Source organism: Fonsecaea nubica, assembly GCF_001646965.1.
Source record: "Fonsecaea nubica strain CBS 269.64 chromosome Unknown Scaff85, whole genome shotgun sequence".
Classification (NCBI taxonomy): Eukaryota; Fungi; Ascomycota; class Eurotiomycetes; order Chaetothyriales; family Herpotrichiellaceae; genus Fonsecaea; species Fonsecaea nubica.
The window spans coordinates 24,056-50,704 of NW_019173758.1; the positions used below are offsets into that span (position 1 = coordinate 24,056).

The 26,649-nt window shown below is 52.5% G+C and overlaps 9 protein-coding genes across 9 annotated transcripts; 3 read left to right on the plus strand and 6 right to left on the minus strand.

The window, feature by feature from the left end:
* Positions 1-768: 768 nt before the first annotated feature.
* On the minus strand, positions 769-2,043 carry AYO20_09331 (hypothetical protein; the record flags this gene model as incomplete). Its single annotated transcript, XM_022647602.1, has 1 exon — positions 769-2,043. The coding sequence occupies one exon, from the start codon at positions 2,041-2,043 to the stop codon at positions 769-771; it is 1,275 nt and encodes a 424-aa protein (XP_022496394.1).
* Positions 2,044-2,881: 838 nt separating this feature from the next.
* AYO20_09332 (formyltetrahydrofolate deformylase) lies at positions 2,882-3,814 on the minus strand (the record flags this gene model as incomplete). The annotated part of the gene is made up of 2 exons (XM_022647603.1): positions 2,882-3,406; positions 3,494-3,814. The coding sequence occupies 2 exons, from the start codon at positions 3,812-3,814 to the stop codon at positions 2,882-2,884; spliced, it is 846 nt and encodes a 281-aa protein (XP_022496395.1).
* A 913-nt stretch (positions 3,815-4,727) lies between these two features.
* AYO20_09333 (hypothetical protein) lies at positions 4,728-10,493 on the plus strand (the record flags this gene model as incomplete). Its single annotated transcript, XM_022647604.1, has 4 exons — positions 4,728-5,189; positions 5,243-5,395; positions 5,488-7,163; positions 7,244-10,493. 4 exons carry the CDS (start codon positions 4,728-4,730, stop codon positions 10,491-10,493), a joined length of 5,541 nt encoding a protein of 1,846 aa, XP_022496396.1.
* A 226-nt stretch (positions 10,494-10,719) lies between these two features.
* AYO20_09334 (hypothetical protein) lies at positions 10,720-14,207 on the minus strand (the record flags this gene model as incomplete). The annotated part of the gene is made up of 2 exons (XM_022647605.1): positions 10,720-14,097; positions 14,175-14,207. The coding sequence occupies 2 exons, from the start codon at positions 14,205-14,207 to the stop codon at positions 10,720-10,722; spliced, it is 3,411 nt and encodes a 1,136-aa protein (XP_022496397.1).
* Positions 14,208-14,589: 382 nt separating this feature from the next.
* Positions 14,590-15,252, minus strand: AYO20_09335 (hypothetical protein; the record flags this gene model as incomplete). Its single annotated transcript, XM_022647606.1, has 1 exon — positions 14,590-15,252. The coding sequence occupies one exon, from the start codon at positions 15,250-15,252 to the stop codon at positions 14,590-14,592; it is 663 nt and encodes a 220-aa protein (XP_022496398.1).
* Positions 15,253-15,596: 344 nt separating this feature from the next.
* Positions 15,597-16,820, plus strand: AYO20_09336 (hypothetical protein; the record flags this gene model as incomplete). Its single annotated transcript, XM_022647607.1, has 1 exon — positions 15,597-16,820. One exon carries the CDS (start codon positions 15,597-15,599, stop codon positions 16,818-16,820), a length of 1,224 nt encoding a protein of 407 aa, XP_022496399.1.
* Positions 16,821-17,539: 719 nt separating this feature from the next.
* On the minus strand, positions 17,540-20,848 carry AYO20_09337 (hypothetical protein; the record flags this gene model as incomplete). Its single annotated transcript, XM_022647608.1, has 1 exon — positions 17,540-20,848. The coding sequence occupies one exon, from the start codon at positions 20,846-20,848 to the stop codon at positions 17,540-17,542; it is 3,309 nt and encodes a 1,102-aa protein (XP_022496400.1).
* Positions 20,849-21,604: 756 nt separating this feature from the next.
* On the plus strand, positions 21,605-23,770 carry AYO20_09338 (hypothetical protein; the record flags this gene model as incomplete). Its single annotated transcript, XM_022647609.1, has 1 exon — positions 21,605-23,770. One exon carries the CDS (start codon positions 21,605-21,607, stop codon positions 23,768-23,770), a length of 2,166 nt encoding a protein of 721 aa, XP_022496401.1.
* A 983-nt stretch (positions 23,771-24,753) lies between these two features.
* AYO20_09339 (hypothetical protein) lies at positions 24,754-26,364 on the minus strand (the record flags this gene model as incomplete). Its single annotated transcript, XM_022647610.1, has 1 exon — positions 24,754-26,364. One exon carries the CDS (start codon positions 26,362-26,364, stop codon positions 24,754-24,756), a length of 1,611 nt encoding a protein of 536 aa, XP_022496402.1.
* Positions 26,365-26,649: the final 285 nt, after the last annotated feature.

Sequence of the window (26,649 nt, forward strand, 5' to 3'; positions counted from 1 at the left end):
GACGCCAACAATATACAAGGTTCGCATGGCTGACACACACCATCAATGATAAGGACTGCGGTACGCAGCGTTGGGCATTGAATGAACTGCGCATCCGTCCCAAGGTGAAGCGAACGAGTCTAAGAGGTGGAAATCGTGCCAACCCTCTCTCACTTTGGAGAGCAGTGACGGGCTACCCGGGACTGGGTGATATTTACGATATTTACAAGCATTCTCAGTCGTCATTTGATGGAGAATGAGACCGAACGGCGTTATGTTTTGGTGTTCCGGTCGTCTGGGACAAGGGCCCATGGTCTATTGTTGACGGTGGGATTGGGAGATTTCGAGGTTTTCAATGTGATTGGTATGTGAATGAGCTCTACGATACCCCCGGCGTGGTGGACACCATCGAGGAACAGGATTCAAGAACAGTGAACCAGGCAGGGAGTACTCAGGGTTGCGCGCGGAGGAGGAGAAGGAGAAGGAGAGATTGACAGGTCGTGACGGGTATGAGGGATTCAGAAACCAAACGGCCAACGAACCAACGACCTTTGCCATTGATGGGAGGTGGTATCCAGAATGGAGGCAGTTGATATATTCCCCAAGGTGATTACATATATGATGATCAGCCTATACAATCCAGCCAAGCGTCGACGGTTTCCCCCGTTGCCAACAAACAATTCGGATCGGGCGGAGCAAGTCATGATAATCCCATCGAGCAGGTCCTGAATACGTGCTCTGTACACTTGAAGTGTATTTCGGGGTCACACGGGCAGCTTGGGACGGGTTTCACAGCTCGTCCTTTACCTCTTGTCCTCCTGTCTGGGCTTTGTGCGGCTTGCCCGGGGAATCCTTGACCATCAACGCTAGAATGTCGACCAGGAGATCGCTGGCGGCCACGCTCGTCACCTCCGCAACCGTGTCGTATGGGGGGCTCACCTCGACGACGTCGGCGCCGACCAGCCGCACCCCTTCCAGGCCCTTGATGAATCTCTTGACCTCGCGCGTCGTCCAGCCTCCTGACTCGGGCGTGCCCGTGGCCGGGGCGATGCTGGGGTCCAGCACGTCAATGTCGATGCTGAGGTAGACGGGGTTGTCGGTGCCGACGATGCTGCGCACCCGGTCCGTGATGCCTTGCATGCCCTTGGGGTCTTCGTCGATCTCGTGCGCCTCGATCAGCTCAAAGCCCACCACCTCCCTGTCCGTGACATAGTCCTTGGGCGAGAAGAGTTTCGTCCGCAGCCCGCCGTGCACGCTGCTCCCCTTGGCGATGCACCCTTCTCGGGCGGCGTGCCAGAAGAAAGTCCCGTGGGTGATGGCGCTCTGTTCCGAGACAATCCCCGTGTATCCCGCGTAGGGGTCCCAGGTGTCCAGGTGGGAGTCGAGGTGGATGACGGAGATGGGCCCGTAGATCTCCTTGAGCGAGCGGAGGATCGGGAGGACGATCGAGTGGTCGCCCCCCAGAGAGAGGATTCGGGGATGTTGCCATGTTCTTTTGCCCTGGGTTGGATTTGACGAGGCGTCCTTCGTGGCCGTGGTAGACGTGTTGTGAAACAAGATCTGCCGGTAGCCCTGCTCCATCTGGCGGAACGCGTGCTGGGCGTCAAAGGGGGTCACTGGGATGTCTCCGCAGTCGACAATGTTCAACCCTCCTTCCGTCAAGGGGTCAATGCCCCAGACTGTGTTGTAGCTCCTCCCCTTCTTCTCCCTGGAGCTTGCGGCGCGAATACCTCGGGGCCCAAAGCGTGCACCGGGCCGGTACGAGGTCGACGTGTCGTAGGGGAATCCTACAATGGCAATGTCCAATTCAGTTGCGTGGCGGGAGGAAAAACACCGCTCCCACGGCAAGTGTGCAAAGGTGACGGGCTGAGAGAAGGGGAGGTCTTTGTCCAGGTCCTCGAGGGGATAGGGGTAGTTGGGCCCGACTGAGAAGGAGAGAGGTGTCTCCGAGGCGGCGTCGGGAGTATCATCATGGGAATGGGTGTGCGCGTGGACATGAGTAAATGCTAGAAGGGAGACGAGCAGCACCGAGTGTGTTAAGGTCGAAGCCACTTTTCTCGCCATTGCTGTGCTTGATATCGCTCGTTGTCTTTGTTGCCCTTAAGTTACCGCTTGGTTGTCTGGAAACCTTTCCCTTCGCCACCTGAGCTGTTGCCCTCCCTTTCTCTATCACCGGCGACACCGTCCTTGACCACTTGTGCTGTAGAGGGAACAGGTGTCTTGCTTGTTACATGCCCCGTGATGTTGGGCCAGCTGAGCTGTAAAGTAAGTCGAATAGGCTCCTCCCGCCGCACCACAGCACAACAGGCCAGCCTTTATGTTCGGAACGCATTGTCTCCGCGGGGCGACCGTATCGACTACTATCTGTCGTGCCGTTCCAAGAAGCATGCAAGCATTCTTTCATGGACGGACATGTCCTTGATACGAATCCACCCTTGCGCCGACCCATGCAGCTGGCATCTCCGTTCCCCACGTTGACGCACGAAGGCGAGAAACCCTTGTGGGTCTGTAGCGCTGGACTGGAGATGGTGGTCACTTTCTGTGGTACGGATGGACCTGTCCGATGCTAGCCTTGCTGCATGTCGATTGAAAAAATGCGGAAGCAGGTGTGGAGGAGAATTTGCATACGATGGATAAAAGCAAGTATATGATGGTGGACAAGTCCGACTGGGATGTGTGTGATCCAAGGAGCCATGAGGCAAACTGTCTTATTCAATTCAATGCTTCCAACTTTTCGTCTTACCGTAGATGAAAAAAAATAAAAAAAAAAATTGGCGGCTGTGCTGGGGACAGCTCAGGCGATATATATGTTTGTGTCGCCGTCCCAGTGTCTGTGCTGTGTGCTGGAAACGCCGCCGTCTAGGTTCTTAGAAGGGAATTCAAGAGGAACGGACGCTGGACCTCAGTTGAATACCACCGTTTTGTGCCCGTTCAAAAATACTCGCTTTTCTGACCACCACTTGACCGCTGCAGCTAAAACCTGACTCTCCACATTGCTCCCTTCGTCAACGAGTTCCTTGGGCGTCATGCTATGGTCCACTCTCGTGACCCTCTGCTCGATAATCGGGCCTTCGTCTAGATCGGCGGTCACAAAATGAGCTGTAGCGCCAATGATCTTGACGCCCCTGTCGAAAGCTTGGTGGTATGGCTTTGCACCTTTGAAGGAAGGTAAGAAGCTGTGATGAATATTGATGATTTTGCCGGACATAGCTTCACAGAGCTTCGGAGAGAGTACTTGCATGTACCTCGCTAGAACTACCAAGTCGATGTTGTGTTCTTTGATAAGCTCCAGGATGCGGTCTTCTTGTTCGGCCTTGGTGTCCTTGGAGACAGGCAGATGATGAAAAGCAATGTTATAACTTTTGGCCAGCGGTTCGAAGTCCTGGTGGTTCGATACAATCAACGGCACCTCGATAGCCAATTGCCCCTGCATATATATTCTGTTAGGCTTGGACAGACTATTGACACAACCAGAAGCACAACGCAACAGTCTTTGTCAACAAAGGGGTCTCACAGTCTTCTGGCGAAAAAGGAGGTCGTTCAAGCAGTAGCCAATCTTGGAAACCATGATCAAAACCTTTGGCTTCTCAGCCACAGGCCTCAGCTCGTAGTCCATCTTGATATCGTTTGCCAGCTCCTCGAACGAAGGAATCAGGGATTTTGTATCATCAGCCGGTCCAAAGTGCACTCTCATGAAGAATTTCTCCGAGGTCCGGTCGCTGAATTGTTGCAGGTCAAGAATGTTGAGGTTGTTTCGCGCAAAGATCCCCGTCACAGCATGAACTATACCCGGCTTATCCGGACACGACAGGGTCAGGATGTGGTCGTTGGCCATCTTTGCGAGAATGGACGAGTCTTGAGTTGACACCGTAGAAAATAGAGGCTTCGATCGGAGGAATGTAGCAGTCTTTTCAGCAGGCTGCACTCGTGGGAATCTTTGTCGTACGACACTCCGACTTGCAAGTCTTGCTCCACTCAAAATGGTAAGCATCTGCCTTGATCTCTGTCTGTGCAAGATTATGTACTCGTGTGACCTGGTCCAATGACCGAAAATTCTGTCGATATCAAAGTGCACTTGGTGAGCTTTTGATCTGCCGTATGGAAAAACTGCGCCAAGATACGGCAAAGTACTTCCCCAGCCTTCGTCTCGTGGCCTGCATGCTAGGCGCAGTTAGGCGCAGTTAGGCGCATCTAGGCATCCAAACGGTTCATCTCCACTTCTGGAGATTGAAATCTTGTCTCTTGAATTGCCAAGGGGCGATGAACAATCTTTGACGGCTCAGCGAGAAGAAATAGAGGCCCCGTGGAAGTTGGGGCGGATCTGGTGCCTGGAGAGGTGAGACCAGCGCAGGCTCGCCAGGCTGCTGCCGCTGCCTACGCCAATCTGATTGATCTCACGTGGGTTCGCGGTGTCGGATTCATGGACCAACGCGTTGGTCTCTTCTCGACCCGCCATTGAACTCCCCCAATGCTCTCAGTTTCCAGTATATGACCACGACCATCCCTCCTCCTCCTCCTCCTCCTCCTCCTCCTCGTCACCCGCCTTCTTCATGGAGTTGAATGCCAGTCATCAATCCTGTATCATCTCGTTCTGTCGCTTTTGCAAGTTCTCTGCGTAAAGCTTGGTCCCACAGTTGTATCTGTCCGCCTTCGTCTCGACTGCTCATCCAGCTTGCGGCCCCTTTTCCATTTTCCACGGTTGTCTTCATACAGGTCCACCCTCTCCTCTATCAGCTACCGCCGCCACCATGGCTCTGGAGCTTCCTCCTCTCCCGGTTCCCATCCCTGACTTCGTTAGCTATGTCGACAAGAGACCCAGGAGCCAGATCGGCGTTGCTGAGGCGATTAGGCCCTTCAAGGCTTACGAAAGTAAACTGAGAGAGATCTACGCCCAGCAACCTGATCATCCAGCTGCAATCGCAAACCATCTGGTACCTGTCTTCAAGGATGCTCCTGTCACCATCCGAGCAAGAGATCTCGCAAAGGAGTCTGATGCCGAGAAAGACCAGTTTCTCTTGTCTCTCCAACCGGAGGCTCGCAGGAAAGACGGTTCACCTGCCACCACCCAAACTCTGAAAGACTTCAGGACCAACTTCAACCTATTCTCCGAGTCTTCGTTGGTGGACCTAGACTGGAGTAATGTGGTATGTGCAGGAAGTGCTGTCGTCACTTCTTTGCTACCTGTCGACGCTCCCCACAATGAGTCTAAGGTATGCCGCTAGCCACCCGAAATCCATCCGCGCGTGTTGACATGACTTTTCAGCGAGCCCTTCGATCCTACTACCATGAGACGCTTGCACCTGCTTCTGATGTCGATCTATTCCTCTACGGGCTGAATGAGGAACAAGCCATCGAGAAAATCAGACAAATCGAGACCAAAATTCGGGATAGCATCCTGTCCGAGACGACGACTATAGTAAGGAGCCCTGAATTCTCTTCCCAAAGTTCTTGAGCGTTCCGTAGGGTTCAGAAATGTCGAAACCTTCTCGTCTGCTAACCGTAAGGCAGCGCACCAAAAATGCTATCACAATTGTGTCGGAATATCCTACCCGCCATGTCCAGATCGTGCTTCGCTTGTATAAGAGCATTTCTGAGATTCTCACCGGCTTTGACGTTGACTGTTCCTGTGTAGCTTATGATGGTCAGCAAGTATGGGCTTCGCCTCGAGCTCTGGCCGCATTTATGACTCAAGTGAACACAATTGATCTCACTAGAAGATCCCCCTCTTACGAAAATCGGCTGTCCAAATACTCCCATCGCGGCTTCGAGGTGGTGTTCCCCGGTATCGACCGAACACGGATTGATCCTACTATCTATGAGAGATCTTTCTCAAGGGTGCAAGGCCTGGCGAGACTGCTGGTTCTCGAAAAGCTGCCACATCCCAATGACAGGGACACGTACCTCGCAAAACGTCGAGCCGAACGAGGAAGGCCCCCATTGTCGTGGAATTCTCGATTTCGCCATGAGCTTCCAGGAAATGTCAAAGATGCTCAACCGGATGACGTCGCTGAGTGGGTAGAAGAGGACGAAGTTTCCAATTACCACACTGTTACCATCCCATATGGCCCCAGATACACTGCCAAAAGAATTGAGAAGCTTCTCTTCACCAAGGACTTGCTCCTCAATGCTGAATGGAACAAACCCAAGGACAGAGAGACCAAACTGCATCGCCATCCAGCCTTCTTTGGGTCTGTCAACGACGTTCTTCATGACTGTTGCGGATATTGCCCCGAGCCTACAACCGACGCAGACTTTGCCGCGCTCGAGGAGGAAGGGAAGATCTACATATCTGGAGATGTTACGTTTCTCAAAGATGACCCAGGCAGACAGGCCATCGGCAGCTTTAATCCCATCACAGACACCGACTGGACAGAAATGGCATATGTCGGCAACACTGCCAGGCTGTGTCAAGCAATAGTCGATCTGGACATTGATGCTGTCAGAGACTGGTTCTCTGAGCCGGAAGTTGTGGACGTTAACCGTCGGGATCCTGCTGGTCGCACGCCTCTACACCTTGCGGTCATGTGTTCCACCCCTGAGATCGTTCATTGTCTCATTGAACATGGCGCCCGCCTTGTTTCAAGACTCTATAACGGTATGACCGCTCTGCACATTGCCGCCCACCGTGGCGAGGTACAGATGGTGAGAGACATCCTCGACAAAAGTAACGCAAACGAGGAACAGGAAGCGGTCAAGGAAGAAGCGCGAAAAGAAGCACGAAGAGCTGCTGCCAACAATTCGCAAGAAGCTAAGAATATCAAGGACGAGATCAGCGACAGTGACTCCCTCGGCTCTGAAGACTTCGAGGATGCAGATGGCGACGACGACGAAGGTGATGATGCCATGACCGAAGGGTCTTTTGTGAAAGTGGAAGGCAATCTCGAAGTCCAAGATCCCGAAGACAAAGAGGGTCCCGATGTCTACGATGTCGATGTCTTGGCTTGGGATAGTCCTATGTCTCCTCTCCATCTTGCCATCCTCGGGGGCCACCTGGATGTCGTGAAAGTTTTGGTTGATAGTTACGGCGCCGATGTCCTCCTTCCAGTCAAGATTGTGGATGAATACAATCGAAAGCACGCTAGGGCTGCTATTCTGACCACCACTCTGGCCTTGGAGCTCCCGTTGCAACAGGCCAATGAAACCGTCGAAGGTCTTCTTGCCCTGGGGGCGTCATCCACGCAGGCGTGAGTCTCCCCCTCCACACAAGGCCTGGTTCTTCAACAGCAGATCTGTGGTATCTTATGTTCCGTGACCGTTGGTACAGGCTGACAGATGTTGACAGCGATATGAATCACATTTCTGCCCTTCACTATGCGATCGAGACTGGAAAGGCGTTGATAGTGCAGACAATGCGCTCCGCTGATCCATCAAGCTTTGCCAAAGCTGTCAATTTCATAGCCATGTCCGGTTACTGGACTCAGCCGACGGTCGATACGCCTCTGCTGACCGCCATTCGCACTGCCGAACCGGAACTTGTTGAGGATCTTCTACGCATGGGAGCCAATACCCATATTGACTTCGAGCTCTTTGCGCAAGCATATAAGCGCAGCTTTGACAGAACCTCGAATGATCCCCAACAAGTCGAGAAAGTCTTTAAAAAATGTGTCCAACAGCCAATCGTTGTAGGTGTCATCCACGAATTGGTGGATTTCGTCATTCAACTCATCGAGAAGGGTGAGGACGTCAATACTCTAACTACTGGCGCACATCAATATCTGGAAACTTCGTATCGCTCCTGGGGCCCAACACCAAAGTCCTTATTGGACCTCGTGCGAGACCGTATCTCATCACTTGAGGAATACCTGTCTCCCCAAGTCAAAGATTTGAAGCAGCCAGAGGCACTGAAGGAAGACGCCGAATACCTCCGCAGCTTCGACAAAGGTTCTTACTGTTATTGGACTGCTTTTATCGACCTCCAGAATGCCAAATCGATCCGGCAGTATCAAATGAGGGAATATGAGAAAGAACTCCAAGCCAAGAAGCCAAAGCCGGAGGCTGGGAGGAAGGAGAAGGATGCGGCCGTCAGCAGAACCGTTGCGAAGTTGCGTGATCTTGAACGGAGGCTTCTCAAGAAAGGTGCTAAAACGTTTGCGGAGCTACATCCGAAGGAAAGTAGTCAAGAAAACAAGCCCAACTACTATTTCGGATCGAAGAATCTCAACAAAGATCCGTACGAGACGAAGATATCTTTCCAAGTGCCAGATCTAACTTCGGAGAAGAAGGCCAAGTACATCAACCTATTCGAAGCTGTTTGGAAGGGCGACTCTGATACTGTCAAATCGCTTTGTCTAACGAGCGCCGACCCAATACAGGTGGCTATCACGGATCTTCATGGTTTCAGTCCATTCTCAATAGCGGCCTTCCGAGGCCACTACGAACTTGCAGAGTTGATTATTGAGATTGCCAGAATCCAGTATCAACCGAGCGACAAGTCACAAAGTTACCACTACGTCCTCGGCACTGGCGACGATTATGATGAAGACAGCGACTGCAGTGACTATAGTGACGATAGTGACGGTACGGAGCATAGTACTCGTGTGAGAGTCGTCGCCGAACTTGTTAACGACACCTTTACGATCAACGACATCGCTGCGGTGGCCGACAATGTCAAGTCGAGAGTCTCGCCAGCCCTCATGACCTCTTGGACTTGTCAGATTGGGCACGCAGTCCAGAATGCAGCAGACGAGCGACAAGTCAGGGAGGTTTTCGGAGGTGTACAATCGCGGAATATCTACGTCAATGATGAACCAAAACAGTCTTTGGCATGGTTCAATGCGGCATTTGAATCAACAAGCCGGCAGAATCGAGCGACTCTGGTCAGATATGCTATCTTTATCAACAATATGGATCTGCTGAAATTCATCATCAAAATAGACAACACTCTCGCGCGTGAGAAAGATGGGGATGGACTGAAAGTTGCGACCATTTCTAAACCCGATTTTGACCTAGCCGTTCGACTGGGTAGGGTTGATATGATTGGCGAAATGATCAAGTCTACTGGCTTCGGATTTCCTCTGCAGAAGGTATTCCAAAAATCAGGAATCCAGCTCGACGAGAAGCCCGAGTACTACCAAGGACTCAGTGTATACGGCAAAAAGCGTCAAGACTGGGCCGAAGCCGGCCGTAAAGGCCACCGTCCCAAAAAAATTGACTCAGATATCGGAGTCCCTCTTCTGGCCGCCATATTGGAAGGCAATTTGGAGACTACCGAATACTTTATGTCAGATGCTCCCTTGCGCCACTACCTCGAGTTTGCCGAGACCTTTAAAGAAGAGAAACGCATCCAAGCATTAGCCCAGGCAAAAGGTGGCATTCGAGGGACTCTCGATACATGGCTGTCAACCCGGAATAACCTGGCACTGCACATCGGTGTGTTATCGCCTCCTTTGGAAGACGGAACTCAGCCGTGCTTTGACTTCCTGCTTGAGAAGATGCCCCAAGCGCTTGAAGTCCGCTCCACCGAGGGCAAGACGCCTCTCCATCTTGCGTTCGAAGTGCGAAGATATTATGCCGCGAAGAAACTGATCGCAGCAGGTGCCGATCAACTCGCCAAGGACAATGCTGGACGCAACATTCTACATATGGTTCTTTCAACCATTCCAACGGACAGGCCCGCCCTCCTTGACTCCGTCCTGGGAATGCTGGACCAAAATATTGTTGGACCGTTGCTCCATGAGCGCTGTAGCAACGTCGAGTCCTCGGGTGTCACCCCTTTGGCAATGTTCCTTACGCGCATCACCGACAAAACAGGATGGGAAAAAAGCCTGAAGCTTATCCTATCTCTCTCCGGCGGCAAAGACCTCGAAAAAATGGATGGGGCGGGAGATTATCCATTACACTCAGTTGTACGACTAGGCCATCAGAATCTGGTGAAGTTTATTGTGGAGTACAGGCCAGGACTTTTGTACTGGGAAAACGCTACGGGGATGACTGTGGGTGACGTGGTGACCACTGCATATCTGCGATATCAAATCGAGAATCCGCCAAAGCTGAATCCGAATAGCGAGATGAGCATCCAAAATACTCCCGCCCGTGAGTTCGCGGAAGGTTCCGAGGCTGGTTCAAACAAGGATGAAATCCCAGACGCAGCTGGGCGTAGCCAGCAATGGCTGATGTACCGCCTCATAAATTCCCTTATGGCCAAATATCCAGCGAAGCGCAAGTTGGTGGCACTCCATGATGCGAACGAGGTCGCGAAGCGCCTGGCAATGCAGCAGCAGAAGCAGAATGAGGAGAAGCGTCGACGTGAAAGACTTGGAGCGAACCTAAGAATCTGGCGACACCAGGAGCACTCTGAAGACGCTGGCGAAGCTGAGAATGGGCCGGACGAAGTGGCCCAGTATCTGGATCAAGCAAAGAATTACAAGAAATGGGACGAGCTGGTCTGGAGGAAGGTGGAGGCAAAAGAGACGAAAGACTCGAATGGCCGTGACATCGAGATGGAGTACCGGCGCCGTGGGAGTGACGCGAGTATTTCTGATGAGATGACTGTGAGCGTGCTGACAAGCCGGTGAGTTCTGCTCAGCAGTGATTTAGGGGCTGGTCCGTACAATGGAAACTTCTGCCATTGATGGAACGACGAGAACATAGATGGTTGTCGACCTTGGTGGGAATCGGTTGAGGTATATATCGAGCCTCAAAGGGGATTTTGGCGTAGTGATATACTTGGAAGGCGGTTAATGATGGGATTTCAATCCAGTTTATCAAAGACTTGTCAGCCTCTCAACAGGACAACAAGCATCAATTTTTACTTGTCTCGCTATCTATCCATCTATCTTCCTTTCTTTCCACCTCCACCCCTTCCCTTGCCTTTCCCACCACCACCGCCTCCTTTGCCCCGCCTCCTCCACCCCCACCACTCCCACCACCCAAAGCACCGCCCATCCCACCACTCTGAACGATCCTGCAACCCTTGACAGGCAAGGCGCCGACGATTTCCTCAACCCTCCACTCCTTCAAGAGGTCCATCTCGCGCCTCCAGACCTTGTCCTTTTCGCGGTTCTGCTCGTCCACGACCTTGGGGCCCTTGGTCGCGAGAGAGGTCCAGAAGCCCAGGATCTCGCGCACCACTTTGCCCTTCTTGACGTTGCCGGGTTGCAGCTTGATCTTGTATTTCTGGCGGGTCAGGGCGGTCCACGGCGCCACGACGGGGATGGCGGCGACGAGCTCGTCGCCGGGTTCCGGCATGGGCACAAGCCGGTCGATGTCTAGCAGTTCGCGCCGCTCCTGTTCCACCTGCTCCTTGCTCAGTTCGTCGTCGTGATCGTCGAGGAGGTCGGCAGCCGCTCCTCCACAATTGGCACCGGCCGCCGCCTTTTCGAGCCTTTCTCGACGTAAGCGTTCCTTCTCCGCCGCCTTTGCGTGTTGTGCTCTTCTTCGTTCTTTATCTGCCAGGGCCTTGGCTTCACGGGCAGCTTTTTCTGCTTCTACAGCTTCCTTGCGTTCTTGGGCGCGGTTGGACCCGAGGAGTTGCATGGCCAGAGCTCGGTCTTCCTCGTCTTGGTCGGCATACTTCTTTTGGGCGCGTTTCAGCTTCGAGCGCTTTCCGCGGGCGAGTTGCGCAGGTTTGGACTTCGCCGTGGCTTGTGACGAGGGCCCCGGCGTGGACGTCCGTGTAGATGGCTGTGTCGCGGGAGTGTCCTCCGACTCTTCTCCCTCTGAAGCTTCGTCTGACGGTGGCTCTTTCGTCTCGTCTTCGATCCCAATCGAGGGCTCTTCGAGACTGCTCCCCTTGGTGTCGGGATGGGACTGAGCAGCATTAACCTGTAAGGGGTTCGACCTCTCTTCCTCAGCCTCCGAACCATCCGTAGAGTCGCGGTTATCATCATTGCCTTCGACATGACGTGATTGTTCACGGTCCTCATCCAAGGCGACTCCGCGGTCGTCCTCCTCCTCTTCATCCACCGCAGCGTCAGCAGCATCTTCGACATCGGGTATCGCTTGGCTTTGATCTGGGCCAGTATCGTCCGAAGTGTATTGTTCCTCGATAGATACCCCACTCATATCGTTGGCCAGCGCTTCAGCCTCTCCCGGAAACAGGCTCTCCGTTCTTTCCACCCGGTGCTTGCCATGGTTGACCCTGCTCTGCTCGCTGATCAGCCACAGGACCCCAAACCCAAGGATCAACTGACTCGGCGGCAACAGATTCTTGTGTCCTCGGATGACGAATCCACCAGTAGCGAGATACTCGCCATTTGGAGCCGTCTTGCTAACTTGGTCCGCGTTGACCCACCAAGCTCCCATCACCGCCTTCGAGTCCCAGGCACTGCTCGTGCAGACAGTCAACGTACCAGCTTGGGAAAGCGTCGAGGGCGGAATCGGTGCATCGGGCATATGCGGATTGTTTTTCACAATCACACTCGATGCTCCTTGCAAGTCGGCGTGCACGTAGACATCGCCCTTCTTCAGGTAGCGCCGGTAAAGAAGCTCGTTCTGTTGCGCATCCTTGCCTCCAATCACAAGATAACCGTCACTGGAGATAAAGTACAGGAATTTCTCGAACCAGAACTGTTTTCTTGCCGGCCTCAAGACCGCCTTCTCCTGCTTTAACCCTTTCTTGAGATCTGCGTCAATCTTCTGCTCAGCTGATTTGAGGGCCTTCACGGATGCCTCCACAGTTTTCTTCTCTTTGACCGCTGCTGACTTTTTCTGGTCGTAATATTGGCGTGCATTTGCCCAAGGTGATAGTGCAAGATCAATATCAATTGCGAGCCGTTTATCTGCGGTGGGTGCAGCTTTACCCCGAGTCTCCTCGACTTCCTCGTCAGACTCAGCTTCCTCGTCGGTCTCATCTTCTTCGTCACTCTCGTAGCCTTCATCAAAGGTGGGTTCGTCAAGGAGGAGAGTCACTGTATTCTCCTCCAGCTTGAGGGGAAGTTTGACCATTTGAGCCACAACATTACCTCGCTTCTGCTCGTTTTCGATGAGCTTCCCAATATCTACCCAGTCCATGCCTTGCGCGACCAGGCCGTTGACCGCAGCACAGGCTTCCTCCACGCGGTGGGTGTTCGCCTCGATTGCTTGGGCCTTGCGGACGTGCAATTCCTGCACCTGTTGAAGGCCTGCCAACCTTTTTTCATGCTCATCTTTTGCAACCTGCAATTTCCGTTTCGCGATTTCTTCTCGCTCCGTCAACCGTGACTCCAGCTTCTGAGATTCGATGGACGAATAGAACTCGTCAACCGTACGATTAAAACCGTCGAACTCGAGAATGTGAACGCCGGGCTTGTTCTGAAACTGACTTGGCCGAAATGGATGGAAATCGTCATAAACAATCGACTCCCTGGCGGGTTCCTGCGCACTTGAAGACTCCGTCTCGCCTGAGGAAGGAGTTTTCTGTTTCGCAATAATGTAACCCTTCGATTGCCCGGAACCTAACGACTTGAAAACTTGATCTGCAACTTCCAATGCAGATATGACCGATCGTAGAGACTCCTGGTCTCCCAAAACGTCCTCCGCCTTCAATGTCGCGTTGACGCCGGCTTCTCTAAATGCATGCTCAATCAAGTGCTGAGGAAACTCGGGAAAGCCGATACTCAGAGGCTTTACTAAATCATCGATTCCCTTTGCTCGTTTCGCTTTCTTGCCGCCCACCTCTTTTGCAGCTTTCGCGCGTTCCACCGCCTTCTGAAGAACCTCCCTGACTCTTTCTTCTGTTATAGGAGGTACGCCATGGAAATTCTGTTTTGGCTCGAGGGTGTACTTTCCACCCAATTTAATGTCCACATCTGCATCTCCTTCATTGACTTGCCGCTGCAGAGCGAGCACATTGAGGTCCGCATCTGTAACGATGATGTTCCCCGCAGCAAAGAATTCCAAGAACAAACGATATAGTCCGTCGCTGAAGGTGATTTGTATAACTCGGTCGGTGCCTACCTGGGCAACGCCAGTGACACGTTTGCTCTTGAGATAGTGGCGCAATCTGCTAACGAAGGCGGACGGCTGAGTCGCAGCGGTCCGGGAGAAAGAGGTCAAGTGGCAGCGAAAGCCGTTGTCGAGGAGAAGTTGTTCCCGTTTTCCGGGTTTGGCGAATTTGAACAGGAAAATTCGACTGGAAAGATCGTAGACATTCGACAAACGGAGGCCGGTGAGGGAAGTTGATAGTTCATTCGCAATGACCTACAATGCCACAACGCAACGGAGTCAGTTGTTGCTTGCAGGCGCATGCGTATGCGGGGCACGGGAGAAACACAGACCTTGACGTCGAGGGATGAAAAGCGCTGTTTCATGATGAAACCTCATTTGAAGTTTAAGCGGAAATATAGAGAAGGACAACAGGCAAGACAGAGATGCTCAACACAAGGCACGACTAGCACCGGGGGAAATTGACGTGGTGACTCTTTGATTGGAAATATTTCAGCGTGCAAATGACGTCGATTTGGTAATTTCATTGTAACAAGGCTGTGGCCTCCCGACAAGGCTGCAATTCCCCCCCAAAAGGTCTTCAAAACGACCAACAAGCCCCAGGTCTTGACTTTTAATGGTCATTATGCTCATGGTCCTCTTTTCCGCTCCCTAACGCCATCCAGTAACATCCTCGTTGTCCATCTCGCATGTAGGCTATGACAGTACCTTTCAGACGATCGCCTCCGTTTCCGCCGTCCACGAAAATCACAAGTTTCTTCGTACGAACTCCATGCCCTGCTTCTTTCCAAACTCCCAGAGGTTCTGTATCCCTTGTTCACTCAGATCAATGTTCTTCATATTTGGCGCATCCTGTGCAGGGGCCTTTGACACTCTGGATGCCACCATCACCGGGTCCGTTTCCAAAACTATGCCATCGTCGACAATTTCGTCAATGGCCAGAGTGACCAGATCGTAGTTCTCCATGATTGTGCGCTTGTCTGTCGAGTTCCTATAGTCACCCTTGTCAGTTGCTGTCAGCGAGAAGAAGTGGGGGCGATAGACAGACTTTAACAGTATGCTCAACGTATCTCTCAGCGCCAACACAACATTATACAACAGAATCTCATTCTCCTCTGGGCCGCCCACCACGTAGAGCATAACGTCGCTCTCCATCTTGAACACCACGACTTTGTTATCGTAGAGGATAACATCTGAGGTCTGCTTTGATGTCTTCTCCAACAGTCCCTTTTCAAAGGCTTTCTGTTCCTTAAGGTGTGGGTATGGCTGCGATTGCGGAGGGTGCTGTGGCTGAGCTGAGGCATGTGGAGGATTGTAGTATTTGGCAAACAGCCTGGAGGAGTCGGGTGATGAGTCGGTGGATAATATGAGGATCGCGACAACGCTATGAAGGGACATGCTGGGAGCCATGGCGGATGAGAGTCCTCTTCCGAGGATTGACGAATGTCTGTCTGCCTTGAGAAATGGAGTGTTTTGGCAGCAACGTCGAGAAACAGTTTGTAGGTATGTCTGTCCAAATTAATTGACCTGGCCTCAATTGCGCTGGAGCAGCAAAGACCGAGACTTGGAGAGCCATTGCGGCTCACGTGTCAAAGGTCGACCGTATAAAATGCACCGGTGAATCATAAGTAAGCGTAGCGCAATATAGTTCAGGCTTTGATCTACTAAGACTTTCATCTGTGCATTCAACAAAGGTCAAGGTCTACAGAACAAAAAGAGGACGTCGCCCGGTCCAGCAGCCATACACCGTTACTATGGGCAAATCCTCCAAGGACAAGAGAGATGCGTACTACCGTCTGGCCAAGGAACAAAATTGGCGTGCACGCTCTGCCTTCAAACTCATCCAAATTGACGAGCAATTCGACCTGTTTTCATACAACGAACCCGAGAAATGCACAAGGGTGGTCGATCTATGTGCTGCTCCGGGCTCATGGAGCCAAGTTCTCTCGCGTGTCTTGATCAAAGGTGAGAGCTTTGGACGGCGGGCTTGGGTTGAGAAGATGGAACGATTCCAGCGTGCAAAACCCCAGGAGGACAGCGAGCACATATCTGCCCTGGAAGCCAACCCACCAAGTGGCGAGTTAAAGCCTCGAGCAAACGTCAAGATCGTCGCTATAGACCTTCAGCCCATGGCTCCACTCGAAGGCGTCACCCAACTCAAGGCCGACATCACTCACCCGTCGACCGTCCCCCTGCTGCTTCGGGCGATCGATCCAGACTTCTCCCCGCAGAATACAACCCATCTGATCGATCTTGTGATAAGTGACGGTGCCCCCGATGTCACTGGCCTCCACTCCCTCGACATCTACGTCCAGTCTCAACTGCTCTACTCGGCACTCACGCTTGCCACCAAAGTGCTGCGTCCCGGGGGGAAATTTGTGGCCAAGATTTTCAGAGGGCGAGACGTTGATCTCATTTATGCACAGCTAAGGATTTTGTTCGAGAAGGTGAGTGTTGCGAAACCGAGGGCGAGCAGAGCGAGTAGTATCGAGGCCTTTGTGGTCTGTGAAGGCTATAAACCCGTAATGGTGAGACGAAAGGACGGCTCAGAAGTGCTGTGGACACCAGAGATTGAGGTCGAGGACGGAATGCGAGATCTGGAGCCTGGATCCGCAGCAGCTCCTCTGTCAGCGACACAAGTACAACAGCAAGAGCAAGGTTCGTCGGATTCTGCTTTAGGGGCAACAGGCCACACCAACAATCACCCAGCGCCAGAAACACAAACCCGTGACCTTCGGCCCGATGGTATTGTCGAACTCCGACTGGCATCTATCGAAAACGCCGATCCGCGGAGGTACATTGCCCCATTCCTGGCCTGCGGTGATCTCTCAGCCTGGGACAGCGATGCGACCTACAAGCTGCCGGAGGGCCATGTATCGCTAGACCCGGTCCAGCCTCCAACGGCACCTCCTTACAAGTTGGCGATTGAAAAGCGGAGGATCGAAGGAGGAATGTACGGCAAGACCAAACACAAATGAAAAAAAAGGCCACAAATCGACAGATAAAGATCACCCCTGTATATCAATCAGATAGCTCTGATCAACGCATGCGCTATACTGGCTGACTTAACGACATCCGGCCAACGCTACGACCATGGCTACGATACTCTGGATCAACAATTTTGCGTCTGTTGGTGGTCGAACACACGTATATATATCTGGTGGACTGGCTCTGCTGGACTGGAACTGTGGAGACACCGAAACATTTCCGAATGCGCAAACCAACCATCAAAATCATAAAGCCAGCAAAGAACACCTTTGCCAGATCAGGTACGATCCCAGCCACGCGGATGGACTGGGTCAAAGATCCCTTCAAGGGAGATCGCAAGACTGCTGTCGCAACCACTCTGCATGACACCACGAATCTAGGATTCAGACATCAAGGAACAGCCCGCTGCAGGTAGTCAATGGAAAGAAGACGCCAGATTGCTACCAAAAATCTACTTTTCATTTGCCGTATCAGAGTCTTCTCATGGTCGTCGTCAAACTGGCCCATCCATAAAAATCAGATTGAAGGTCATCCAGAAGACGGCACTCCCCAAAAAGATCCATAATTCTGTCTTGATCCAGACGAATACATCCCAAAAATACCAATCCACAATATTTACGGAGAAAAGCTTCGCTTGCTCAAACGTGTCACAAGAAAAGGAGCCAATCCCGTCAGTATCTCTTCCCGACCATCGGCAGACGCACGTCCATCATCGGCCCTGAGCTCTCTGATAAAACACGATATATGCTTCCCCGTTTTGAAGTCTATCCCGGGGGTTCAGTTTCATTGGATCCAAGTCCACATGCCTCTCGTCATCGAACTTCCTCCACACGCCCCGGCCCTGGTCCTTCACAATAGAGATATAATGCCCACCATCACCACTATTCCCCAGGTGTCTCAGAACCCCGTATGCATCGTATGTATACGGTGGTGTCGTGGCAAGCTCCATATTCATTCGCCCATCTTGATCCGGCAACGCGGGTGGTCGCGGGATCACAAAATCATCCATACTTAGATTGTGCAATGGGAATTCGATGGGCGTGTGGATTTTCTTGGCCTTTTCGTGCTTTGAAGCGGCGAATCGCTTGAAATGTATCACCAGGAACTGTGGCAGGCGAGTCAGGATGATTTGCTTGGTGGCTTCACGCTCGCACTTGCAATATGGACATCGCCAAAGCTCCGACAGTTTTTCCTCCCGGCAGTATGAAGCAAGACAATCGTAGATATGGGCTGCGCGGTCTCGAGGAATTTCCACGCTGATGCTGTAGAATGCTTCGTATGTGGTCGACGTGCGCTTGCAAGTGAGACAACGCAGGCGTGAGGCATGTTGGCCGGCGAATAACGAAGACATATAACTGTGGTCTCTATGCTCGTAGCGTTTCCACTCGATTGGGCTGGCTCGTGCAATTTCCATCCGCTCTCTCTGCATTTCCTCTGCAGTCGTCAATGGCCGAAGAGGTGTTCGTTCCCAGTTGACATTCAAGTCCTCGTGAAGGCAATCGACAAGGAAGTCGAAGAATTCCTTCGCATCTTGCTGTCGGTCTATTACCCATTCTCGATTCATGCGGCCACAAAAGTTTCGAAATGTTGACGGTTTGATCACTTCAGTATCTCCCTGCCAGACGGCTTGGATCAAGTTGGCATAGAGCTTAGGCATGATGCCATTACTGCCCTTCCAGTTGCGCTGTACATACCCCTCGTAGAGTCGATCGTTGAAGAAGTTCGACAAGGGAATAGTCGCAGATAGACACTGTAGGGTTGAATTCATGTAACAAGTGACGCCGAAGTTTGTGAGACCAGTCTTGGGCAACCGTCTGCGCAGGGATGTTACTGTTGAGTACAGAGGCGGCCGAGTTGCGGACGTCACTCGAGCCAGCGCTGGTTGGGGCGCATTGATATCAGCATGGCCTGAATAGCTCGGTCTGGGTATTGCAGGTGCGGGCCTTGCGGGCACTTGAGGAACGGCAGGTGGTGCAATTTGAGGGACGAATGCAGCGTGATGAGACGGAACAGGTCGTCGAGCCGGCATAACCATGGATTCCTGCTGTTGAATTGAAGGAAACCGGCGCAAGAATGTCTCGTAATCGGGTATGAATGGCGACGGAGGCTCAGGCTCTTCCTCTACCACCGAATACTCCTCATCGCTTGCGGTGTCATGCTTCTCGACCGGAGTCACTTCTTCCTGAAGTGCCTGCTGACGCCATGCTTCTTGCTCGCTCTCATCCAGAAATTTGTGGTCACGGAGACGCCTATTTCGAACTTCATAGCGAGAATTGGCCGAAACCATTCGTTGTCGTGCGATAGGCCGACCAGGGCCGACGGGTCTTTGCCGCGTAATACCCAGCGTTGCAGCAGTCCTTGACCGGGCAAGTGAATGAATTCCCATACGATCCACCCACGCATCAAGACCACCAGCCAGTAAGGCAGGTGGTCGACCATCTTTGAGAGGCTTCGTGTCATTGAATTCGTACAATGTATCATATAGTGCTCTCAATGCCGGGGCTTTGGTCATAATTGGTGGACCCTTGAGGTAGGAAACGTCGCTCGTGTACTGATCATAATAAACGACTAGGTCGAATTCATCTCTGCGAGAGAAATGTGACTGTTCGTTATCCGGCGCCAGCACCAGTCGGTCCTCAAGTTCCTCTGCTGAGACCCCTTCTTTTAAAGAGATCGGCTCTATACATATGACCGACGCTGACATGATGTGTCCTTCGTCGAACAAAGATCTCTCTCTGATGTCTATCAGTAACACGTTGTACCTCTTCATGTAGTCCTGCAGGGTGGCAGCATCGATTGATGTCTGATGAGGGAGATCACTCGAGCTATTCTTCGGGATGATGGCGGAATTGACTCCATTCGGAGTGGTCGGTCGATAAGGGGCAGAGAGCTCGTCACGAGTCCTCTGCAATTGTAATGAAGCGGTGGATGAATTCTGCGATTGATTGTAGTAAGTCTGCCTCCTCTCCGTGGGTGGACGGCCAACTTCTGCCGAAAGCCTATGGTTGTTTGCATGGAAATTGGCGGATGTAGTGTTGATCGGGCTGTATGTAGGACTGGGAGGCTTCGGCAAAGCCATAGAGGTCTCAATTGGCACCTTTGGCGGGGCAGCTGGTACCTTTGGTGGCACTATAGGTCCGTTACTGAAAGCAGGAATCGATCGAGGAGCAACGGATCGCGAAATAGAGGTATCATTGGGATATGATTGTGAGTTGTATCCTGCTCCCTGCTGAAAATCTCCCGCTTTGGGCATAAACAGTAAGGTCGAGTGTTCCGTAGCATTTCCTGGACCTCTAAGCTTCGCGAATCTTTGAGTGAGGTCGTTGGCCGCTTCAGTCAAAGGTCGACCTTGTAGACTCTCGGGCTTTGGTTTGCTTGACGGACGTGCTCGAGGGATTCGAAGCGAGTCAGGCAAGTCTGCGGATGAATTTGGCGAGGTCGAACTTGGAGGGACTTCATTGCTGTCGGAAGAGGTAGGTCGGCCCGGGATCAGATTCTGAGGGATACCGAACCCTGTTGAGTAGACGGGTTTTCTGGACATGGCACGAGACTGTGGTTGGGTTCCGTGGCGGGCATTGTTATCCTCGATTAGAGCCTTGATCTGGGTCATCTGTGACTCCATGTCCACCAGTTTCTGAAGAGCAACCTTGTACTTCGCCCGCCACTGTGGGTTGTTATCCCAGAACCCGAAATCCTTGTGTTTTGGAATGTGATTAACTGCGATTTCGTATGCCCGCATATAACTCTTGTAAGCCAGGTCGTGGCGGCCAAATTCGACAGAGCTTTTGGCCACAGTGGTAGAACTCTCGACTTCGTGCAGGTATTGAGGAAGCGAGGCGTCTACTTGGACAGAAGAGGTGGCATCTTGAATAATGTCCTTGAGGTGAGGGAAGACTTTTCCTGCGCCCGGGCCTGGGCGCGGTGTCAAGTCTCGAGGGTCGGTCCAACTGCTTCGAGCGCTGGCTGAGGTGGAAGCCGTGTGTGAGGATACGGAGGACGAGGATGCATACGCCGCCATGGCGATGTGAGTGTCGCTCCTACCGCAGGATCATTGCGCGAGAGACTGGTAGAAAGAACCTCCCCGCTGAGTGGCAGATTTCTAAAATTACCTCTTTGGTCTCGGGCGTTTATTTAATAATCGAGCAGGGCTGATGTGGAGTCAGGTTCAGTTCGAAGAGGGGCGCTGGGAATTCTGGAGGCGTCGATAGGGGAGTGACATGAGTTGAGACGAGGGTGACAAGGCGATTTAACAGTTCAAGATCACTGGGAGTGTTGTGTAGCTTGGGGAACGGAGATCTGAAGGACACGCATGACGGCTAGGAAGTGCCTGGAGCCGCAGGCCGAGAGCGAGATAGATGGAGCAACGCTGGTCTCCGAAGTGCCCACTGATGACACAGCGGGCGAGGCTGAGGCTGGTGAGTGTCTGTAACTTGACGGTTGCTAATCGATTAGCTGATGGAGTGCATGAAGTCAGTCTTATTACTGGTGGCCTCTCAGTGGCTGGTGGTTGCGCATGTGGCGGATGGTCCAGGCGTTTATCCAGAACTTCCCCAGATGGTCGCTGCGTTCGACCATTAATTCATCTCAGCTACAGAGTACCTCACACCTTTGAATTTACACCTCTCGAACACCTTGCAGGCGGTCTCGTTGATTAGTCTGCTGCGCACCAATCCATTGGTTTCCTCCCACAGCGTCATTATAAGCCGACAGACAAGCCCTCTCTCCATCCATCCCAGTCCGAATATCGCTGCCTTGTATTTGTCCATCCCGCACAATGGCCGGGTGGTTCTCGTCAGGCACTTCGGTGCTCGATGAGCAGATCGAAAAGGCTACCTCATCTAGTTTGGAGGACATCGCAACTTCGCTCGAGATTACGGACCTCATCCGATCAAAGACAGTGCAGCCCAAAGAGGCCATGCGGTCGCTGAAGAGGCGGATAGGCAACAAGAATCCCAATATCCAGCTCTCGGCCCTCAAGCTCACAGACACCTGCGTCAAGAATGGTGGCTCCCACTTCCTCACGGAGATTGCCTCCCGTGAGTTTATGGACAATCTTGTCTCACTACTCAAGGCCTACGGGCCCGCGGCGGTGAACGAAGAAGTCAAACAGAAGATCTTGGAGCTGATCCAGAGCTGGGCCAGTGCTGCTCAGGGGAGATATGATCTGTCATATATCAACCTGATATACCAGAGCCTGCAAACAGAAGGATTTAAATTCCCGCCCAAGATTGAGATATCTAGCAGCATGCTCGACAGCAGTGCCCCGCCCGAGTGGACCGACAGCGATGTCTGCATGCGATGCAGAACGTCATTCACTCTGACGAATAGAAAACACCACTGCCGCAACTGTGGTAATGTATTCGATCAACAGTGCTCGTCAAAGTCCATTCCTCTGCCACATCTGGGCATTATGCAGCCAGTGCGGGTCGACGACGGCTGTTACGACAAGTTGACCAAAAAGTCGGGCGGCGGCTCCGATCGACGAGTGTCCTTCGCACCCAAACCGAGTTCGATGCAACCTCGAAGCGCCCGAGTCGAAAACAGCAGCAGCTTTGATGAGGACTTGAAAAGAGCGCTGGAGATGAGTCTGGAAGAGGCCAAGGGAATTTCGAGCTCGGGATTTGTTCCCCAGGCACAGTCAAAGCAAGAGCCGGCAAAGACAAATGGTGTCTCAAACGAGGAAGAAGACGACCCGGATTTGAAAGCTGCCATAGCCCTGTCTTTAAAGGAAGCTGAAGAACAGGCCAGGAAGCATGCTGCTTCGCTCAAGAAAACCACCACCGACGGAGCAACCTCCGCTCAGCCCTTTGTCATGCCAAAGAACGATTATGAGTTGTCTGTGATGGAAGCAGAGAACATTAACTTGTTTGCCACATTGGTCGACCGCTTGCAGCACCAGCCACCGGGTACCATTCTCCGTGAGCCACAGATTCAGGAACTATACGAAAGCATTGGGAAGCTTCGGCCAAAGCTGGCGCGAACTCTGGGCGAAACAATGTCCAAAAACGATACGCTCCTCGATCTGCATGCAAAGCTATCTACAGTAGTGCGGTACTACGACCGAATGCTGGAAGAGCGGTTGAACAACACTTATAATCAGAGAAACCCGGGATATGCGGCTTATGGAATGCCCTCCCCTGCAGCGCCTCAGGGTATGTATCCCTCGATATCATCAGGACCACCGCCATCGATGAGTGCTGGACCCGGTGGAGCGGAGAATTACTATTTCAACAATGCACCAGTGGAGACTTATGCTCCTCCTACTCAACCAACGCCCCTGCCTCAGCCTCAACGTTCATATTCATATTCGAGTCAGAAACAGGATGCTGCTGGCTCGCCGTATCAGTATCCAAGTCAGCTGCCAGCACAACCGCATCAACCTATGCCGCAACCAGGACAATTCAATCAGCCACCTTCGCCGCAGATGTACCAACATCAACCCGCGGTACAGCCACCGTACCCATCTCAGTCCTCTCAACCTCCATCGATGTATCCACAGATGCCACCCCCGGATCCACAACAGGCTCCGACGCCTTACACTCAGATGCCGCAGCTGCCACCTGAGGCTCCCACTCCTCAACCCCAAACTCAATATCCTCCACCCCCGTCTCAACAAGCGACACAACAGCCCGATCAAAGACAACCGCCTCCGGAGCAGACACAGGCCCCAGCACAAGTCTACTCACAGCAGCCACCACCACCACAGCAGCAGCAGCAGCAGCAATTTACTCAACCATACCAGCAGCCCCAACCGCCCTTCGCGCAACAACCACAACCACCAATGTCCACGGGTGGCTCGTATGGCACACCCTATCCCACATATACGCAGGATCAATTTCCTTCTGCGCCACAACATATGCCGGCTGCATACAACCAGCCTGCCGCACATCCTACCCAGCAACAGCCCGTTGCTGTGGAGGAAACCTTGATTGAGCTTTGAAGTCATTGGTTCTGCCTGGTTCGATGTGAAATTATCGTGGATGGCATACCCTACTGCTATGGAAGAGGCGGGCGCGGTCGATAACGACGAGGCAGAGAAATCCACTGGCGACAGCACTGGGAATGTTGGGCCAATGAGAGCAGTCTCGTTCCACTCATGCATGTTATGGCTGAATAGATCATGGCTAATATTTCGGTCTGTGCTCCCATTTATTCGGTCGTTTCCTTGTATCTTTCCTTCAAGAATGAATCCAGTCTCGTTCTCTTTGCAACCTCGCTGGATGTCGAACCGCCTTTACTAGCGTTTCCTTTTGTATGTAGATACCCAGACAGTTGCCATTCGTCTTTTCTCCTTGCTACTGAAAGTAGATCAATATGACATATCTACAGCCATAATAGTGCTCGAAATGGTTGTTGAAAACGAAAAAGAACCCCAGTAGTCTCTTTCTTTGCATGTCATGACGTGAGATTAATGCATGTACTGAACACATGTATTGAATGCATGCGTGCATGCTACCCTTTTGAGCACTGAAGGCACAAGGTACATAAAGTACTACATGTATATCCAACGAGCTAAAGTACCACCCTGTCGAGGACCACGCCATTTCATTTCGCCCGGTCGAACGGCGACCAGATCATATGTGTGCACAGGCAGCTGTAGCACAGTATTCCAGCACCCAGTTCGCTGAAATGCGTGTGTCTGCGAAGGATAGGAGAGACGAAGCCTAGACCTTGACCTATGCGTGGTCTGAGCCGGAGGGGGGACCAAGTATTGGGCGGCTGTGTGCGTTGACACGGGTTCTAGTGGGTGGAATAGCTCTGACATGCATGCTCCGTTCGGTGTGACGCAGGATACATCAAATAGAAGATGGGCTTGTGCATTGCAGAAATACCTACACCTGGTCGAGTATGTCGAGTCCACGAAACGTTGTGTTGCATTGGAGGGGATCAAACCAGGTCGATCAGGCAGACTCCAACTAGACTTCAATCCACCCTCTCAGCCGCTGCCTTCTCGATCCTGTCAATCACCGCGTCTTCGAGGTCCCGGCGCGTATGGCTGGGTTCTTGTCCGCCATTCGTTCCTTGACTATGCGTTGTAGGGCCGGGCTGGTTGAATGCTTCCCATGGGACAGATGAAGGCGATGGAAAGGGCGCAGTTCGCTGTACAGTCTCTGCGAAGATGAATTTGCAGTCCAACTCGTCGAACAGGCGCAAAACGCCGAAGAGCGAGTGTGCCAGCGTGGAAATGTCCGGCCCAAGGTGAACGTTGTACAAAGTGACAGGGCTGTTCTTCGCAGTGATTGTCGCAACTGAGGTGATTGGTGCATAGACAGAGTTTGAAAGTGCTTCGGGATGGGCGCTGGTGGATGGGGGCATTGTAGAAATCGTTTTGACTGGCAGTCCAGCAAAGGATGGCCAGTGGCATGATATGATTCCACCCCTGATTTCCTGAGGCCCCTCCTGTCCATCCACACCAGGACGCGATCGGCAGTTGCCAATCAACTCATCCAGCTTGTCTGCCACACGACCATTTCGTACAGCATTTTCAGAAAACAGAATCAATCGTCCCATCGGCGCGTAGTGTCTGTACTTCATACCTGGAGCGCGAGGTGCACCGTTCACGTCGTCTTCGTAAGTGACAAATCCATCGATGTGGGTCACACTTGTGCTTCCTGAAGACGCGGACACGCCCAGGGAGGATGGCGTCGACGCGGTCGTGGTGGCGGTAGAGTCATCCTTTCTGGGCTCATCCGACGGTCCTGTAGATTGCCTCTTGTATCCGATCGCCGTCCTCGCCCACTTATTGCCCATTTCGACCCCAAGGCTTCTCAATTCCTCCATACTCACACCTCCTGGTCTCAAGATCAGTGGCGGATCATGCAACCCATCCACGACTGTGCTCTCTACACCGACCTCACAACCCCCACCATCTAATACGAAATTGATCTTTCCGTTCAAATCGTCCAAAACATGTTGTGCTGTCGTTGGGCTTGCCTTCCCAGACGAGTTCGCACTCGGCCCCGCGATGGGTCTGCCGGTTGCCGCGATGAAGAAGCGAGCGTATCTTGACGATGGAATGCGAAATCCGATCGTCGACTGGAAGGGATGCACGTTTCTTGCAAAGATTCCCGACGACGGCACCGGGAGGAGGATCGTCAGAGGGCCCGGCCAAAACCTCTCTGCTACTGGCAAGTAAATCTCCGGCAATGGCTGTCCGGTCACCTGTTCCAGATGCTTGATACTAGAGACATGGACGATGAGCGGGTTATCGCTGGGCCGACCTTTTGCGGCAAAAATGCCCGAGACAGCAGGCTCGTTTGTTGCGTCCGCGCCGAGACCGTAAACGGTTTCCGTGGGGAAAGCCACTGGAGGGGCGATACCGTGTCGGATGGATTCGACGGCATCCCGGAGCAACCTCGCGTTATTGGCTTCGCTGCGTGGCGGCGACAGAATGTACTTGAGATAGATGGCGCGGTACTCTTCATCCGTCGCATCTTCGGGGAGGTCGAGGTCGCAGAGGTCGACGATCCGTGTGCAGCAATGTGTGTAGGGCATAGCGGCCAGGTGGGAGCGATTATTGATAATACTCCTCATTGTGGCGCTCGATGTCGTCCTGCAAAGGGTGGAAAATTGTTTCAATGGAGAATTGGAGCGGAGAAGCGGTCGTAGAAGAAGTCTCATCAACATGTATCAGCCAGGCCGCCACCAATATGAGCTGCTCTGACACCGACAGGAGCGTGAATTCAGGACCAGCGGAAAATCGACAAGGCTCAGCATATTGAATGAACCACTCTATGCGATGGCTCCAGAGCTGTGTGTCAGGGTCCGCTGTACAATCGAGCAAGTCAGATCATCCGAGACATATTGCATACAGTGATC